This window comes from Orussus abietinus, unplaced genomic scaffold (assembly GCF_000612105.2).
Source record: "Orussus abietinus isolate OABI.00-Male unplaced genomic scaffold, Oabi_2.0 scaffold44, whole genome shotgun sequence".
Classification (NCBI taxonomy): Eukaryota; Metazoa; Arthropoda; class Insecta; order Hymenoptera; family Orussidae; genus Orussus; species Orussus abietinus.
The window spans coordinates 23,977-43,715 of record NW_019394518.1 but is presented as its reverse complement, the minus strand read 5'-3'; the positions used below and the strand labels follow the sequence as shown (position 1 = coordinate 43,715).

General features: G+C 42.2%; 1 protein-coding gene across 1 annotated transcript in view; it reads left to right on the top strand.

Annotated features, from left to right (window-relative positions):
• Positions 1 to 19,739, top strand: part of LOC105698954 (cyclic nucleotide-gated cation channel alpha-3) — a 99,090-nt gene that overhangs the window by 72,827 nt on the left and 6,524 nt on the right. Inside the window, exons 8-11 of the mRNA XM_012423614.1 lie at positions 3,436 to 3,576; positions 10,040 to 10,192; positions 12,194 to 12,343; positions 18,279 to 18,446. Of these exons, the coding sequence (XP_012279037.1) occupies positions 3,436 to 3,576; positions 10,040 to 10,192; positions 12,194 to 12,343; positions 18,279 to 18,446 (612 nt within the window). The remainder of the gene's footprint in view (positions 1 to 3,435; positions 3,577 to 10,039; positions 10,193 to 12,193; positions 12,344 to 18,278; positions 18,447 to 19,739) is intronic.

Sequence of the window (19,739 nt, the reverse complement as noted above, 5' to 3'; positions counted from 1 at the left end):
TGTAAATTCGTTGTAAATTAATCCGGATTTGGTTGTTATCGGTGGCTCCATCGGTGTAATCCGATGGACCCCTCGACGTGGTCTCGCACATGGACGATCGCACGAGCATTTGCATTAGACCATTAGTGCGACACACTCAACGAAAGCTACGTTTGGATTTAAGCGATCCGCCGTCGTATTCTCGTACCGCCATGAGCATAATAAAACCAGTACTCTTCTATTCATTTTTATTTATCCAATACTGGCATACATAGACGTACATAAAATACATGGAAAAGATTCTGGATACATTGTCTTTTGAGTGACATCGAAATGTATCCATATTAAAAGGATGCGAAAGTGATATCCGAGGAGTCAATCGTTCATGAAACTTTTCTCTGAACTAAGTGTACCGAATTATTTCAAATTTACAATGTGAATATGGAGGCTAGTAGGAAGATCCTAATACCCATACAATTTCATTTTTCATGTGAGATTTCACAACCATCTATAAATAATTTTCTTTAAAATCGAAATTCCATTTGTCAGGACCTTCTTTATAGCCTCCATATTCACGTTGTAAAATTCGAAACGATTCCGTATATCCCTCTTTGACGTCACTTTCGCATCACGTTAGATATCCGTACCAAAATTAGATACACCTTTTCAATCTATTTTTTATTTCAAAACCATGAGCCTCCGAGCTCGGCCGATTTTTCCGGAGCTCTTCGCGGGGCTATTTATCTTCCGGGTCGTTGCAGACGTTATTCCGCACCTCTTCGGTGAAGGATACTTCCTCCCATCGATCCTCCATAAAAAATGCATCAAACAAACTCGTCGCTCGCGAGCCGCGCTCTCGGGTGCAGGACTTTGTTGGACTTTTATGGATGGCGCTCGAACCGTCCTGTCGGATTGGACGCGCGTAATACTTTACTTTATTACCTGTAAAAAATGCCGACCCAGGGTGGGTTTTTTTCTTTGAGTCCGACAGACCGTTGGCCAGTAACTGCGCCGGCGATCTTCTTCGAGAGGAAACGAGAGAAAGAGAGAGCGAGAGAAACATGCGCTCCCCGGCGACGTTATAAAAAATGCATTAAACAAATCCATCACATGGCCGCCACGCTCGATACGCACTTTACTTAATCGCGCGCGTTGATTGGACGAGAGATTGATGCTGTTAATGTATTGTGTCCCGTATTTCGAACCAGCACCCAACCTCTGCAATTATTTTCATATACTTGTTCGTAGTTTCACAATTTTTGGCTATTTATTTGCAGTTTTTCTTGGTTTCTATCTCGGGCTCGGAAATTCCTCCATGCATAAAATAAATAGATATTTCTTGCCCGCTTTTTATCGGATCCGATCGTCGTAAATGTCCAAGCATTAATAATAGCCATGCGGAAAATTGGGGGAAGGCGAGATGCGATAAAGGAAGGAAAAGAATTTCCTTTTAAGACTGGCGCATAACGATAACCAATACAGACGAGGATTTATTGTCACCTAGCCGGAACAATAAAGTTTACCCAGCCGCGAGTATCGTGTTATCTTCAATGTGTTATCCTAACGTGCGATGGTATCCTGTCCTCGCAAGAAATTCGATAGTTGGATTGAATTGCACGTGACTTTCCGATATGTGAGTAAACTGACAAAGTTGCAAGTAAAAGCGTACATTATTCATTGTACAAGTAATCATTAAAAACACCAGAATTGAGAAAGGAATCGTTAAGGGGGATGGAAACGACCCTTGGAGATTTTACATTTTTTGGTTTCTTCTTTTCTACGGTTATCTGTGAAGGAAAATTAAACGAACTTCGTGATTTTCCGAATTGCTGCCGTGGATTATTAATCTCCGGTGGAGAACACCTTGAACGTTATTCATGCACCGATGGGCTAGCCAGTACCTTTGGAGGGAATTCAGGTGTACACGTAATTATCGATCAGACCAATAGATGCAGGTGCAAGGACGCGTACTTGCAGCTGGATGCGTACATCGGATTTGCTCCCTTTAGTAAATCATTATCGACGGGACGAATGGGATCTGCTGCGGGGGCAAATAATTGCGAATCAGGTGCTACCCTGCCGTACCAATTAAGGATTAAGACAAATAATTGCGAATCAGGTGCCACCCTGTCGTACCAATTACGGATTAAGCGCCATTGCTCCTCGATTAGCGTCCAAATAAATGACCGCCAAATTTTAGATTTGCGTTGCAATCTCCCAAAGTCGAAACAAGTAACACAACTCCAATTAAAGAGCACACTTAATTACGATCTATTAATACAATCTAATACAAAGTACAATCTATTAATATGTACATTGAAATACTCATTGCGCAATTACTCCTATTAAAGAGGCGTCTAATTATAAAAATCGAAAAACCGAGAACTTCCGGCCTTATCATACCTCGGTACTTTCCAAGGTGGTTTATTTTTCTCTTATTGGGATGGTGCGGGGAAATAGAAAAAGGGAGGCGCGATAGTCGGAGGGAACGCACTCCTGGAACTATCGGTAGTCCTGAGTTTGTCCGGAATCGATTCGGAGCGAAGATAACGAGTGCGATAGCTGCGGGGAGGGAAATTTCAGTGGATTTACGAGGGGCCGCTGTAAAAGAGCAATTTTGTTTCGCCGCGGAAGGAAGGTTCGTGGGATATCGTGCAGAGATCGACCAAAGCGAGCACCGCGCCATCTGGTGTCGACTTATCGCCCACATTTTTCATTCGCCCGTCCCCTCGGTGTATCTTCCCTTTTTCTTTTTTTTTTCTTTTTTCCGGGGTTTTACAAAAAATGCAACGAAGGGTGGCTCGTACACGGTGATAGACGTCTCGCGGAATAGTCTCCGCTTAGGTAAACGCTTTACGGAACGGCGCTACGCTGACACGTGGTGGGACCTCCATGATAAGAGAGATTTCGCCTTTTCCCTTTTATCAAAAGTGTCGATCACCATTTCCCGGGTACGAGCGTTCACGTTAGTCCACTAAACGACACTATTTCTTCCATCCCATTTCCCGCATAAATTCTCAAAGTTCCCGTCAAGAACACCCGAAGTATTCCCTTATCGCTCGATAATTTACTTAAAATATATACTCCTTATTTTCCCTGAACAATTACTTATTCGACACACAATTTGAAACGTCACTGCAACATCGGAATATCGGATATCTCCTAATAACTGGCAATATCAATATTTCAACATTTCCCGCGGCTCTTGATGATATACTTTGACGAGTACGATGAATGCTCTGAGAAAAATCGTATTAATAAATACCATGAACAAATCGCAGCCTCTATCATTTGCACGGGATTTTCTTTCCCTGGTAAATTATCATATCGACGTTTTTGAATTGACAAAAATTATTAAACGCAAGTTGAGGGCGAATGCGGGATTTGACGGTTTTTAGTATATGGATTTTCTGTTATTACTATATATTAATATGAGCATATTACGTGTGATTACAGCTAAACTCGACGGCGTGAAGACATACATGAGGATGCGGAGGGTGCCAAATCATCTCCAGGTAAAGGTGATCAAATGGTTCGACTATCTATGGCTGACACAGAAATGCTCCGACGAGGAGAAAGCAGTCAGCTGTCTTCCCGGTGAGTCCGCCAACCAAACTATTTCTTCTCAAGTTCATCGAGAATATGCATATCGAATATGTGCGCGTTTCAAAGAGCCGACGATGCTAGCGTGGGGTCCTTTGAATCGAAGCCACCACGTGAAACTCTGGCCTCTTCCTGCCATCTCATTTTCGATTTCACTTTTACGCAAGTTGTCACAGATGCACACCGTGGCTGCAACACGTGGCTGGCGGGAAACTTTTTACGTCAAAAGTTGACATATTCATCCCCATATAAAATGATGTCACTTTTACCTAACTTGTCATTCTGGAGTAGATAAAAAGTATGTAACATGAAAAGATGTAACTTGATGTCGTCTAATTCGATTAATCCTATCGAACGTTTAATTGTTCTTTCTACGGTATTTATTATTTTCGTTGTGCTCTTGAATCCTTGTTTTAATTGACGTCTTCTCGTGGTTTTTGTATTTTTTAGAATTTTTGTATGTCCTGTGCCACTCAGGACATGAGAACTCCCTCTGGGTTATACTCAAGCAACGCGACTCAAGATAAATCGCCACGTTAAAAGTTTTCTATCAGTGTCACCGAAGATTCATTAGATAGCGGAGAAACGAGCTCCGTAAAAAGTACCCTCCATTGAAGCGACCGAGTGGAAATCGCCATATAAGTCTCCAATATGGCGGATTGCATTCTTCTTGAAGAAAGTGGACGGATAGTGGGTCTTCAAACCGCGGTTGTACACGCTTACGACGATCCACCGACTCCCTTCTTACGACCATCATAAAATCGCGGAGACACGATGTAAAAGTGCATAACGCCATTAGAAACGAGCAATTACGGGGAATGCCTGGGGATTTATTACGCTCCCCTTATACCCCTTGGCTCTTATATGGCGAACCGTTGACCTGCCTTGAAAGAATCCGCCATTCAACGTGCCAACGTAAATGGAAAAAATTGTTCAACGCTACCTTCCGAAGTACCCACAAAAGAGAAGTTATTCTATAACCTAATACACAGCCCCGTCTCTGTCTACGATATTAAATTGCATAAAACAAAATGTTTAAAAAGTTTCTATCCGTTTCAAACCCACACACTTTGAGAGCGACATAATGATCCTTTAATTCGTCTACTAGATATTCGATTACGTGTAAATAATGTATAGATCCATGGGAATTATTTTAAATAATGAAAGCTGAAAATTGTGGGAATAATTCGTAGGGAATACCATTTATTATATTTTTTAATCAAGCTTTCATATGGCAGATCCATTGGAGGTGTCACTTGCACATCTCGGAAGAAATACCTGCACGAATTTCCCAAGAGGGTTCGATAACAAATTGCACGAATCCTTTTCCCTTTGTGGATCAAACCCGACGTTAAACGGCCGCGTCCAGGGCACGTATCCATCGTCCATCTCCCGTCCGTTAAAGACGGCTCCGATCCATTTCTCATGTTCTAGAGCCCAGGTACATCGAAGTGCGTCTCTGCGAGAGCTTTTATTAGATTTCGCTCTTCTCTCACCCGTCATTACTTCAACGGGAAAGGTTGAAAAATTATTCCACTCGGGGAAACGACGCACCCCTCGCCTTCTTCGCCGTTGCGACTTGGACTTTCTACTTTACTACGTCATACGTCTACGTTCTACGTTACTGCGTCAGTAATCCCAGTTAATTATTATTATTTGAAGAGAAATGAAAGTAATACAAATAAGAACTAAAAGTAATTATGCCAAAACAAACCAGTACCGAACACGTGAGAGCATTGAATGGAATTATTTTTATTAAAAATAATTAATAACAGCTGAAAATGGTTTCAACTTAGAGGTTCCAGTTCCAACGCGTTTAACGACCATGTAACGATTTTTCTTTTCTAATCTCGAACAACATCGTCGGGAAAACGAGAAAGAAAATTGAAGAAAATCTCCGAGGAAATCGTCGCTCGATAATGACGGAAGCAACGAGGAGCACAACGACTCGGCTGTCGTGAATTTTTAATTTCTTCAGTTATAAATTCTTTAGGAAGCTGCTTAAGAATCCCTGCTTCGCAGCTCGAGCTTCTCCCTTGGCCGTCGTTACACGCTTTTCAGTTTGAAACTTTCAAACTGGAGAAATAACGCGCTTACGGCCCTCACGTTTATAGGCCTATTCATCTGCAGTCGCACCTAGCTCTCTGACTACTTTTATCCGAGTTTCCTCCTCCCAGGTTCCTTGAACCTTCGGGAAGCCTCCCTTTCCCTTTGTTAATGAAAAAATCTGAAGCAATTACTCTTTGAACTAAATCCGAAGGAGGCAAAACTTCCTGCCTCGTATTTTGCAAAAAACGAAAAAGCTGAAGATATTGAGCGTTCGGGTAATTAATCGAAATTCCTGCTAACAATCGATTTTTACCTTTTTTAAACGTCCGTGTTCTAGCTACCTTCTTATTTCTTCTTCTCTTATATTACAGTTAAATTAACATGCACGTGCAGTGTGCTGTTAAAAAAAATAATTATAATTTTATAACATTTTTCTTGGAAGTTTTATTCAGACGTGGTGTACTAATTTTATAACAAATTTTCAAATACAATGTATAACATGTATTATAAATGTAGTAAATATATGTCATAAATTTATAATATATGTTATGGAAAAAATTTGCAAACGATGCGTACTAAATGCCTTTCGGGTATCAAATTTATAATCTTTCTCCGCAATTTCACAAGATTACAACACGATGTTATAAAATTGTAAATTTACTTAGAATTCTATATTGAATGTACACTAATTCACTATCAAGACATCAAATTTATATTTTTACTGCAACCTTATGTACTAAAAGTGTATGAACTTAATGAATTTTTTTAACAGGGTGATTTTAGGACACATTTTATTACCTTTGTGGAATACTGATAGTTTGGGGATAGGGGACGAATTGGAGTTTCAGGGTTAGAAAACCTTTTTCAAAGTTATAGATTTTAGGTCACATTGCGAGTGGGTCTTTCTACGGGAAAGCGGGTGATTTTGCACCCTCCATAAGGCCAGGGTGTGACTGTCGTTTACTGCATTTCTCTCTCTGACACGTCAGCGCCACCTAAACGAAGCACGATTGGCTCGTGGCTTTGTCGTTCGGAGAATTTCAAACAATTTCACGTAGGTGTATTCGATTTACGCCCCTCTGGAATTAGTAATTACACGCGTTAAGCGATTCTCGAATCTGACGTTACTATCGTCCCCAGACGCGTGGCTTTGCGTCGCTCTTTGCTCCATTTAATTGTTCGTCCTGAAAACTGAAACCACGAATTTAATTTACTTTCGGTCGCTCTTTCCCATTGGAATTCCGAAAAAAAAAAATTGCGCGCAGAATGTCGTACTTTTATCTCCACTTTGAAAGTAAAAATTAAAAAGACGTAAATTTCACCCGAAGATGCATCCGTTCTTCATTATGTTAATTTCTCTCGGAAATGGTGAATGGAGATGAAAGAAACGGGGTACGTATTTAAATGAGCTTAATATTCTCACCAAGCGAGCGTGTCTCCGTGAAGGTGGAAGGCAGGCTTCGACTTCCGGCATGTCGAATAGGAAACCCGGAAATCCGGAGATCTCGAACAAATTCCGCCATGCGAGCGAGCTTTTCAGAATCCAGAATAAAGAATCCGATTTGTCGGCGAAGGAAGCCCCCCGGAATCGGCCCCCTCGTTGATCGACTTTTATTCGATATTCTTGAGACGTCGGTCTCGGGACGTCATTTTACCGAGTTCCTGACGAATGCCTCCGACGAAGCGGAGACACTTTTCCCAAAGTACGCCGGAAGAGAGATTTTTCGTAGAGAAATGGGAAAGTGGTGGAAGAAGAGGGATCTCGTGTAAAAATTCTAATAAAGCCTCTAACCTAATTTTAGAATTCTCCCACTGAAGGAAGAAATTTTCTCCAAATTACGGTAGAAATGAAATTTTTTACCCGCGGAAAGAGAGAGCTCTAGAAGAACGAATCGCGTGTTAGATTCCTAATACGGCATTATTTAATTTTTCTCAGTATGTTATAATATTATTCTACGAAATAGCATTAAAAATATTAATAAACTATGGAAACGGAGGAAGAGAGTGTGGACCAAGTTGGACAGTTTATTATTCGGTTTATTCCCAGATGGACACTTCTGTACTCCCTTGGAGGATATCTACTGCGGATGAAGCGAACGACGTGTAAAGCGTTTTCTAGCCTCCTCGATCTTCGTCCTCCGCGGAAATAATTTTCAATTTCTTTCCCCGTGGAAACTAAGAAAAAGGGGAAAAAAGCTGCTCCGTGTTGGGGAAAGCCTTCAAAGATGCGCTTCCCGTAAAATATTAGGGTGTATCTAGGGTGCTCCCCGAGAGATAATAGAGTGTATATCTAGGATACTTCCTATAAAATAATACCTATTATACCCTAGGTTGATGATACATCAACAAACGCTTCCAGAACAATGAAAATAATTCCTCACTCCATCATAGGCGTACATTGTTGTCTAGATAATCACCACAATTCTAACGCTGCTTTCAACCGTTAGCATCTATGTTATTATTCTTCTTATAAATTAATCATCATTGGCCATGTTCTAGGGGTCTTTTACCTCGATCACAATTTCCGCAACGAGTTTTTGGACTTTTGTATTTATTTATGAGGTATCGAAATATCTGTATTTCAATTTTCGGGTGCAGCGGTGCTCGGTATGAACTGCAATCCCATCCTGCGCCTTCCCATTTCGCAGAGACATGGTTTCGGGTTTTCGAGGCATTTTGTCTCGTGTACTGTCCCCCGTATACCGGAAACAGAAAAAGGAAGAAGAAAAACCTCCTGGAAATACCCCTCGAATATCGCGGACGACTTCGAAGGGTATAAAGGAAATATCGATAACACCTTAATCCTTGGGAAACCTGGCAAACGATCGAAATCGAAATCGGCAATGTTTCTATATGTACTTTAGCGAAAAAAATATTACGCATCGAAAACTAAATGCAACCTGGAAATGGTCCCTCCAGAATCTATACAGGATGAGTCAGAATACCTACGAATGTTATTAAATGTTTTCTGGAAATATTCCAATTTCATACATGTACATCCGGGATTATGTTCGGAGATATTGGATCATTTTTCCGGTATTTCCATTTTTATGTGGCTTCTGTTTCGGCAGAGTGCATACGTTTTTTCGAGTGCGGCACATCTGCATTTTGCGAACCCTCGTTTGCGTTAATGTAATATCCTGTCCTGTCACTCCTGTAAAACATTTGTCACGTACCTGTCGGTCTCGCAAAAACCTCCATGTTTTTCCCTCGAAAGTGCTCGTCGCCATTCGTATTATTAAAAAAAAATATATATAGAAGAGACCCTGCAGCTCGGAAATTAAATTCGATTCGTCCAACTATTTTTAGCAGTCACTAGAACATGGTCCTTCGTTGAGACAATATGTGGCCATCATATAATCAGCCAATATAAACTGTTAAAAAAATGTATATAAAATTCGCTATCATGAATACAGTGTGAACAGTTATTACGAAATTAAAAATCACGAAATTTCGTGGATTTTTCTTGCAAGGGAGTGTTTGTAAAAAAGGCCAAGTATTCCCGTAATTGAGGCGGAAAGAATCAATTTTTTGAGAATCCTCCTCTGACGTTCTCTCTGTTCCCTCAAGTTTAAGATCAAAACTTAGGATACAAAGCGAATCAGGACTCTCCAAACTCGACTACGACAAAATTCTGCTACAACTCCGCAGGTGACTTTATATGAAACAACAGTAGTCGGATCTGCGCTCTGAAACTCCCTGCTTGTTCCGCTTCCTGCGACTTTACAAGTTTCCTTTTTACGGCATTTTGTAAATTTTAAAGCGGCTCAAAACTGCGTTCAGAGTAAATCCAGTCCCCGAGGAGAATAGAGCACTGCTCGCAAAATATCGTTCTACGTTGCGAAGCTTATGTCGTGAAGTTAATAATTACTTTGGAATTAAATAAGAAATGTATTCAATCTATATAGACTATGTGTAGCAATCAGAATACGTAATTAGACTTTCTCCAGATTAGTTGACTGAATAGAAAATATTAAAACAATGATTGGTAGGAATTTTGCAAAATGAATTATCTTGAAAAATATTCTGAAACTAAGGACATGAAGGAACTTTCCTGCAGGATCGACGTTTCCTAGACGAGTCACGGCTTTTCCGTGAGCAAAGACCAAAAGACGGGCTGAAACTTAATTTACCTTCTACCTGAAGTCCATTTTAGTTTCAAAAGGCGAGTGAGCAGCGAAGATTGACGTCTCCCGTTTCGCCGAAGCTTGAAACGCTAAACTTAATAACAAAGGACGTCATTGTTACAAGTATACGCCTTTTCCACCTCTGATGTTAAACTCGAAACTTCCATAAGTTTCCCTTAAATTAGGAGAAAATTATTGATACTTCTCAACTTACCGAAATAATTAGGGGTAGATATTATTAACGTTTAAAATTGAATTAACCACCATCGCCACTTTTGCAGACAAGCTGAAAGCGGAAATCGCCATAAACGTCCATCTCGACACGCTGAGGAGAGTAGAAATCTTCCAAAACACGGAGGCTGGGTTCCTGTGCGAGCTCGTCCTCAGACTGCGACCCGTACTCTTCTCACCTGGTGACTACATCTGCCGCAAAGGTGAATAAAAAATAATCCGATACCGCATTCGCCATCTCACAGCTGGCCATACATCGACCCTAACTCCTGCGCCTCATGGCAGTAGTGCAAGTGCCGATGCAGGCCTGACACAAACGGCAAAGCATCCCCGGAATTAATTTTTTCTTTTTTTAAATGTTCTTACTTTTTCATCGGACCGCTCGCTACAGCAGCATGCTAAACAAACTACACAGCTCACCAATGATTAATCACCAGTGAACCTTCTTTGCGAATTTTTTACACGCGTTAGTGCATCCGCAGTAGTCACTGGCTGCCTTATTACCCGTTCATCCCCTCTGACTTGCACTCTGGATGCACATTAATTCCGCAGTAAGCCATCGTCCCAACTAATCGGCTAATTGATTCCACCTAACTATACGGACGCGGGGTTATACCTCATGAAATATTAATTTGCCCGATCGATCGCGGTAGAAACGCGCGATGCTTCCGCTTGGCCGCTCCTCTTGGCAGAACGGAAACTCGGACCCTCGCCAAGGAGAACAAACAATTTTTATTCCTCGGACGTACGTTAAGTTACGTTACGTCGCCGTTGGCACCGGACGCCGTCTCTGTGCACGGTGCATTACGCGGGTGCATCTCAGCCCCTACGGCCCTTGCAGCTGCGGATGCAGCTGCTGTCCAATGGACGATTACTCGGCCGACGTCCCGACGCATCCGCCGTTTAAGCCCCTAGATGCACCCGAGGTGCACCCCCGACTTGTGCAACTACCGGAGCCGAGTATTCATGAACCGCTCCACCCTCCAAGGTTCCTCCCTACAAGTTGCTCCGCACTTTGCGTCGCATCCTCTACTTATCATTAATCCGCCTCTTGCATAAAATGTATGGAAAAACGCATTAGAACGCATGGGTCTTCTTAACGATACCTGATGGTGACGTCGCGGTGCATTTTAGACGATTAAAGAAAATAACTAATTACCTATTGCACTTTCCTTGCGTTCACGTACAAGGGATTCATTCCAGAAGGTAATAAGAAGTCAGTACTTTGAAAGGACCACGTGATAATCAGATCACTTTATAGTTCATACTAAGACATTCGATGAAAATTCAGGGGATGTCTACACTTTTTATACAGAATTCGAACGATATTCAGAAGTTTCCTCGATTCCCTTGTCGATATTATTATTTACTTGCTTTATTGTCTGGATTAATTTCAGAAAGTAATCAGAAGGTTAGGCTTCGAAAGGACCACGTGGTAAAAAGATTGTTTAAATATCCTTAAAGAGGAACCGTATTTGTTACATTTGCATAATCTGACATTGGATGAAATTTAATATCTTTAGATATAGGCTTTTTTTTTATTCAGTATTTGAACGATATGCGGAAGTTTCGAAACCTCAACTCCGTTTCCGATAGGAAAAGCAATGGCAGCCGAAATTCATTCGGACGTGCCGAAGCATCCATCGTTTAACCCCAACATGATGCACGTGAGGTGCATCTACAGCGCAGGTTACTGTAAAGGGTTGTGCCGTCTTAGAATATTCTACTCGAGTACGTCCGTCCAAGTCAAATCGCCCTCTACATCGCGTTCTCCCCCTTCGCTGCCTTTATTTATACGTACACATATGCACGTATTCGATGCGCCAATACATCACATAAAACGGGTTGAATAGCAAGCAGTATCGTATTTTCTGCTCGTTTGTAAAATTTATAAGAACGAACTGGCAGAAACATTAACACGTGCACGTCCGCATCAGGAAAGCATTTCTCCGACATTTTCGCAATTCCGACACACATCACATAACAGATCCTGACAGGAATTTACTCTGATCATTTGGTGAAAAACAATATGAATGTGCAATTTTTATAAACTAAAGGACATGTAACTGTATATCAAAGTACAAAAGAGTTTTCTTGTAAATGATGTGAAAATAATATGGGGAGAAAATGCGAAGCTTTCACGTTCAGTCAATGTTTCGTCGATATTTGTCGTCAAAATTTAATCATCGGTCGTCTGATTACAGGTGAGGTGGGAAAGGAGATGTACATAGTGAATAGGGGTCGGCTCCAGGTGGTGGCGGACAACGGCAAGACGGTCCTCGCCACTCTGAAGGCGGGCTCGTACTTCGGCGAAATCAGCATTCTCAATATGGGGACTGCAGGTAAAGAGTGCGGTAAATATTCCAAGCAGCCCAGGGCCAAAGTGGCGGAGAGATACCCAAAGTGTTACACGATCACGTATCACGTTTTCACGTTCCCACGGTATGGGCAGAGCTGCCACTTTAATTCGCGGCAGCCTCTTTCATCTCGCTGTCGAATATATCCGAGCGACGAGGGAGAGAGCGGCGACGCCGGGCGTCGCGGCACCGGGACCACTCGGTTTTCGATTTATTTTTGGAATCTAGGACGAAGCCCCCGGTTATCGAGCTTAAGGGTCCTCAAAAGCGACCCCTTGCCCTGTAATTTACCGACGTCTTACTTTCCCGACATTATGCTAAACCGGTCACAGGAAATGCCGACCCTTTGACACCTGCATATTCGGGTCGGGATAATTAAATTTTTACTCGGGATAATTGCACTAGAGTGATCCTTTCATTTAATGAAGACATTCATACATGGGCGCCTATTCGGATTCCTCGTTACGTCAAAAAATGTACAGAACGCTTTGACATACTGTGGACGGATGTTAATTATTTTTAAATTATATTTAATTTAAGAATTATGCTATCTTCTTTCGACCATGTTTAATTACAGGCAATTTCTTGCTTTCCTGGATATAGTAAGGAAGTAACGTGTTGGTGTACCTACAGGATGTAACGTGAAATTTAAAGAAGCTTAAATTTGAAAGAAACACTTTTATTGAATTTGGTACGCATTGATTACCTGTGTTAGTATCTACTACATGGAACGTTAATAAGCCATGGGGTAATTAATTTAGAAGAGACAAGGAATTGTACACCATACACGATTAACAAAGTAGATCGTTAAACGAGGAGCACGGTCGACTCGTCGCAATCGCGATTTATTTGCTCTTCATTGTACGGAAGGGTCGTTCATTCGCATTGCCGTTAAAGCGCATAATTAAAGTGGCTTTTAACAATGATTGGATTGAAACGTTTACGAGCTCGAACGCGCGTTACACGACAGAAATGCCGTTCACGTAATCCAAGTAAGACTTCGCATTCGCGAGGCGCACGACGTAAGTCGATTTCGTTAACGTTAATGAGTACGACCAAACGGATATTTCGAAACCAACGGACGTTGGAGAAAAAATGAAGAAGACACCGGGGATTTCGTTATTCGGCGAAGCTGTACATTAAAACGTGTCGCTCTTGTAAATAAAAAAGAAAATGTAATTTACATTACCACTCTTAAAGCTCCGTTGTGAACTGCCGCGAGATACATGTTACGTAGCTACCTTAAAAAAATAAATTTTAGTACCCGTTACTAAATGTGCAGAAAGCGGGAGAACGAGCAAATTTAAATCACGCCCTGGGAAACTAGAAAAAACGACGTAACTCGTTAACGCGAGGTGTTGCTCCGTTTATTCAAAGCTCTGTGCATTTCGCGGGAGTATAATTCAACGGTAACCGGGAAACGTTAGTTCCTTCAACCTCCTAATCGCGTAAATTAACAATAATTATATTCTTTTCGCAAAAGATGCACGAGAGACTGGGGAATTTTATTACAGCAGCAGGAAACAATTTGAATCGCTGAGAAATAATCCTTATGCTTATCCCAGGTTACTGAGGGCTCTTCTAAAATGAAGTCAGATCGGTGATAACGAAATCCCTGGTTGATAACAACGCTCCTCGACGCCCGGCATTCGTCAGAAATCGTCGCTGCGAAATATTCGAAGCCTTTTCGAAAGAATGAAATCCGCGCCGTGTTTGCTCTTTAGTCTGCCGTCCTCTCTACTGTTTCGATTTTTTTCCAATTTGTCACTATCTCTCTTATCTCTGCTTCCGAGACCACCACGAATTTCTTGATTCTCCCCCTCCGTCCATCTGCCTTTTTCTCTATTTCATTTTCTCTTTTTCCTTTTCTCTCTATCTGTCTCTCCCAGTGTTGTTTCGTTCGCTTCGTGACCGATGGACACGATTAATCCGAGGGCGTCCAATCGCACTTCCGGTCTCGCCGATGCCGCAACTTCCGCAAGGAGGTGACTTCAGGAACCCCCGATAATTTCCACGAGTTCCGCTAAATCCTCGACTCGGTAAAACCGAAGGAAGGAGAGAAAATGGCGGACTCTGTCACCGGTCTTTCGCGGCGAGGCCCGATCGGCCCTCGTGTCCAACGATCGATCGATCATTGTCTGTATCGATGTCGGCATCGATATCGGTATCTTTCACCCTTCCCGCTAAAATAGTACATCACTGGCAGTGTAGCTATAGATGACGATCGATCGACTCACGCCCTTTTTGCGCCCTCTTGCACCACGCTCGGTGATGCTACCTCACTTCGACACTTCACAATTTTGCATTAATTAAAACTTGTTAGTTTCTCCTACGAGACCATTCGCGGATTGCTCAATTTACTCTAAAATTAAGAAATGAATATTAGACCACGAAAATTCAATTGGGAAATATCGGTTGGTCCAATTGATCGGAATCGTATGCACCCCTCACCTGCTTGACGTTATCGGAAAAGGATTAGAGTAATAGTTGCATGGCTTAGAAGGGAGAATATGATGCATGTACCAAACTTTACTTCCGGGAATTTCATAATATAGTATTTTTTATGAGATAGGTGAACACTTCGGTACTTTTTTCATGAGCTCTTTTCCTTGTAACGGCAAAGAGGTAAGGGATGTCTTAATCGTTCTAATTAATTGAATGACTCGGTGTATCTAGTTCCGTGTTTTACTATCATTACGGTAATATGACATGAAAGAAAAGTTATTAGTCATTAAAAATAAGGTAAAATAACCAATCGCATGAGTGAGTCCAAGTCAACTCCGCGAATGCTCCTCGTTATCCCGATAATTATTATTAAGATTATTCTGGTTCCTTCACTTTGCACAATTTTTCGCTCTTTTCGGCCGAACCTCGCTCGTGCATAGGTTATTATTTATTAAAAGTGTTCTGCCTTCCTGCATCTCTAAAGACCCTATACAGACCCCTCGATCCGCATATCTCGGTGTGCGACCAGTGAATGAACCTACTTGCTCGTATCATTTTTACGATACGTTATCACACTTCCTAATTAATTAGTGCATAGCCGCAGCTTATCCCATCAGCCACTCTGTCTCCCCCTTTTGATCTGTCTTTTGACTCTTTGCGATTATTCGGATTTTTTCACCACACCCATGACACACCTTGTACTGTCTTTTTGCATCGTTCACGTAGTGTTGAAAGTAACCGCGCGTTAAACGATCCATTAAACAACAAAGGGCCGACCGCGTTTTCGTTCCCACTGGAAAACTCGAGTCCGGCTTGGGGATTGTTTGAAACTCGATAGCACCCTCGGACCCTGGGTCCACAGAATGCGTTTTTCCGCGGGAGATTCAAATCCGATCGCCCATTCGGGGGAGGGGTGAACGCCAGAGGGGTCGAAGTAGGATAAAAATTTGAGGGATACTCGCAAATCGAAAAAAAAAAATCTCCTCCCGCGTGCGCATCCATGTATGGACTCTGTCAATTGAGCTGGCGAATTATCGTGCTACGGGGCGCGCTTCGCCGAGCTTTCATTTTGCCAGCAGCGGCTTAATTCGCACATAAATACGTTCGAATGAGCCTCCCGTTCCGAAATTCGATGCGTTTTTTGTCTCCTTCGCCGCTATTTATGGAATCCCGTTAAGCCCGAATTTAATCGCCTCGCCTGGAACCAAATTTGCTAGACCGGCTCTTCTCGACCCGCGTACACCAGGAAGTGTATGAACCACGAAACATAGGAAGTTCCCTGTTCGTGGATACATTTTAATTTCGCAAACTGTGTTGCTCAACGTTACGGGGGAATTTTTTTGAAGGCACGTTTTAGGAGCGGGGAATTATGAAATTTGAATGAATAATCGTCGGCGGGGGGTCGGCATTGTTAGCATTTCCACCCTGGTGACTGCCACTCGTTTTACAATGTAAGCTGCTCAAGGGGGTATTTTTCGGAAAATTCGAAATTTCCTGGTGTCGAGGGATAAAATACGCGGGGGAATTCCTTTGGAACCCGTTGTCGGGAGCGTAGAGAATTTTGATAAAAGAGAGATTGAAAATTTACTCCCCGGAAATGTGAGCTTCTTATTTTCCGTCCGTCGGACCGCGGGTTATAATTACGTCGCCAAATTAAGGGTCGTAAATTCGTCCGCATCCCTGGGCGCAAATTTCAAGGATAATTTCCACGGGCATGTTTAGGGAATTTCTCTCATTATAAGTCGCATTACACTCGCGGTGTCCACTCGAAATAATCATTGCTCGCCGTGATTACGACTCGCGTTCTACGTGCTCGAAAACTTTGGACAACCGCGGGTGAACATTTCTCCAAAATGATGCGACGATGTAACCGACTTTCTTATCTTCGATTAATCAGAAATTAGCAATCTAAGGACGCGCGAGTACCATTGATAATGACGTCGGTAAATCAAGCGCCATCAGTTTGCCCGACGAACCCCTCGGTGCAAATTTCAAGGATAATTTCCACGAGGATGTTCAGAGAATTCGCTCATTATGAGTTGCATTACACATGTGGGATCCTCTCGAAGTAATCATAAACCCGCCACGGTTTCCCATACAAACACATTTCATTTTTTGATGTGCGCATAGAGTTCCAAATAACCTTAACAAATTTTTATACAATCTTGGAGAAAAGTTTTCCCTAAAAAATTTAACGATAATCGGATTTTATATTTTCGGTAAATCAGAATCGAGAAAATTCAGAACGAGTGCCAGTGATAATGGGCGTGGGCAGAGTAGGCACCATAAATTCCCAAGGACCCCCTAGGCGCAAATTTCGAGGATAATTTTTTGTTGTGCTCATAGAGTTCCAAATAACCTCAACAAATTTTTATACAATCTCGGAGAAAAGCTTGCCCTAAAAAATCTAACTATAATCGGATTTTATATTTTCGGTAAATCAGAATCGAGAAAATTCAGAACGAGTGCCAGTGATAATGGGCGTGGGCAGAGGAAGCACCATAAATTCCCAAGGACCCCCTAGGCGCAAATTTCGAGGATAATTCCCATAGGAACGTTCAGGGAAGTTCTCCCATTATGAGTCGCGTTACGCGTACGGTATCCATTCGAAATAACCCGTTATTGTTTTGCGTGCATATGACACGCGTTCCGCGTGCTCGGGAACTTTTAATATCTCGAATAACACAGCCGTGCCGACCTACCCCAACCACGGAAATAGGAGGGGCGAATATCGCGAAAGTACTTAAAATTCATTTGGCCGTATGCGAGCGATTGTCCGGGACATGCCGATCGTTAATGAGCATTATTAATTCTATAGGAGTGAATTACCCGCGGTGCAACGGCCACGCTCGAAACGTCCAAAACCCCGGATAAACGAATTCCACGGCGTCACTCGTACATCGCGCAATTATCCGGACATTTGCTTTGTGCCGTCAAACTGGAGCAAATCGCCTTCCGCCTGCAATGTCAATAAATAACTCCGCGATAACGAGGAGAAAAAAAAGTCGGCGTTAAGGGCTAAATTGCCGTCAAAGTGCCTGCAAACGAGCATAAAGGAAATTAATTATCGTTGCAGTTGATTTCATCGTCCTAACTTTTTCGCCTCTTTTCGGGGATTTTGAAAAAATAAGCTCCCGATAAAAGAAGTCCACGAAGGGTTAGGGAACTTTTTCTTGTCTCGATAATTTCATTTCATTTAATGAAGGCGATTTCATTTCCGACTCGGGGCTGATATCCCGGTTAATCGCGATGATAAGGGGTATCGCGTATCGCTACCAGGTCAGACGATCGGAAAGTTTAATCGAGAAGTGGGATTCTGGTGATCTGAGAATAGGGAGGATCTCTTTCACGATGAGGAGAAAATAGAAATGCGGGGTCGGCGGGAGGGAATTAAAAGACTTTGATAAAAATGGACGCCTGCGAGGAGGAAGAGCGGCGGGTAGCTTGGAGCGGCCCGATAACAAATAACCGGCTACTATTGTAACAGGTAATCGCCGGACAGCCAGTGTACGATCAGTTGGCTATTCCGACCTCTTCGTGCTCAGCAAAAAGGACATGTGGGACGTTCTGAAGGAGTATCCTGCAGCCAGGGTACGGCTGGAGGCCATTGCCGTCAAAAGGCTGGAAAAGTACAAGAGAGCTCCCCTCGAGAAAGGTCAGTTACCCTACATTATCTAATTCAAAATAAAATAGATCATAAACTTTCGACGGAATGATTATTGATAAACAAATCCAACGCAAAAAATGCGTTACACTTGCCGTTTTTTTATTACCAATTTCCCCGGAACGATCATCGTCACGTGAAACCTACCTTGAAAAGTGAACGTTTTTTAATCGAACTTTGGGTCGTACTACGAATGACCGTGGGATATAAACGTCAATAATGGACACGCTAAAGATGATTTAAAAACATATTTTTTAATGTAAACAAAAATTTACAACCAGGGTATTATTATTTTAAAACCTGAGAGATTAAAAACGTTATTCTCACCTTACTATTGAACGGTAATGGTAATTCCTGAATGGTACGATAAAAATCTTGGGGAACGCCAGTACGTGAGAAAGCTTTGGCATTTTTCACGTAATTGTACCCGGGAAAAATCGACGGAACCTCAACTCATGGCTCGAGGAAATTCCGTGAAAGTGTTCGAGTACGCATGGAGGGAAGTTGCCGAATCGACACTTCGGGGCAGTACAAGCTCCAGGTAATGTACTTAACTGCCCACTCGAGAAAGGAAAGTTTTAGCTGCACCCTGTAGTAAGTACCCGCCAGGGTATAACCACATCCTTGGTGTAGCTACGAATTCGAGTTCCCATACGACCAAGTTGGATTACGTCGGTGTCTTGCCTCGATTATAGTACTTCATAAATCCGGCGCGCTTGGCAAGGGACAGTTTCTAACTTCACGCCCAACTAGTAATTTTCCGATTAAATAATGTTAAATGAAGTTAAACTAAGTTGAGCTAAAATATATTAAACAGCGCGGAAAGTATTGCAATTACATAGTAATATTAATAAAATAATCGGTTCATCCTCTGGATAGTTTAACGAGGGAGATTTGAGATCGTAAAAGGGATGACTTCGAAAGTGAATATTTATAACGAAAAATGTCACGGGGCTGGTCATTGATGTTTTGCAATATTTATTGTTATAAGTACATTGCAACCGGAGTATACTTCCCTCTATGAATGGGAAAGGTCTCGCGTTATCACTGACATGACACACATCATCAAACCTGAATTGCATTTCTCGTTCCGATTACCATTCAGAATGTGTATAACCGCGGAAACATATGGGAAAATATTCACATCATATGCAAGGCAACGCGCGCCCATAAAGAAGCCTATCTCATAACTGGATGGATGAGTACATCCGGAGAAAAAAAAGAAAAAGAGAGAAACATGTAATGCAAAACCGTTACGCGACGCCGCATAAATCCGACACTCCA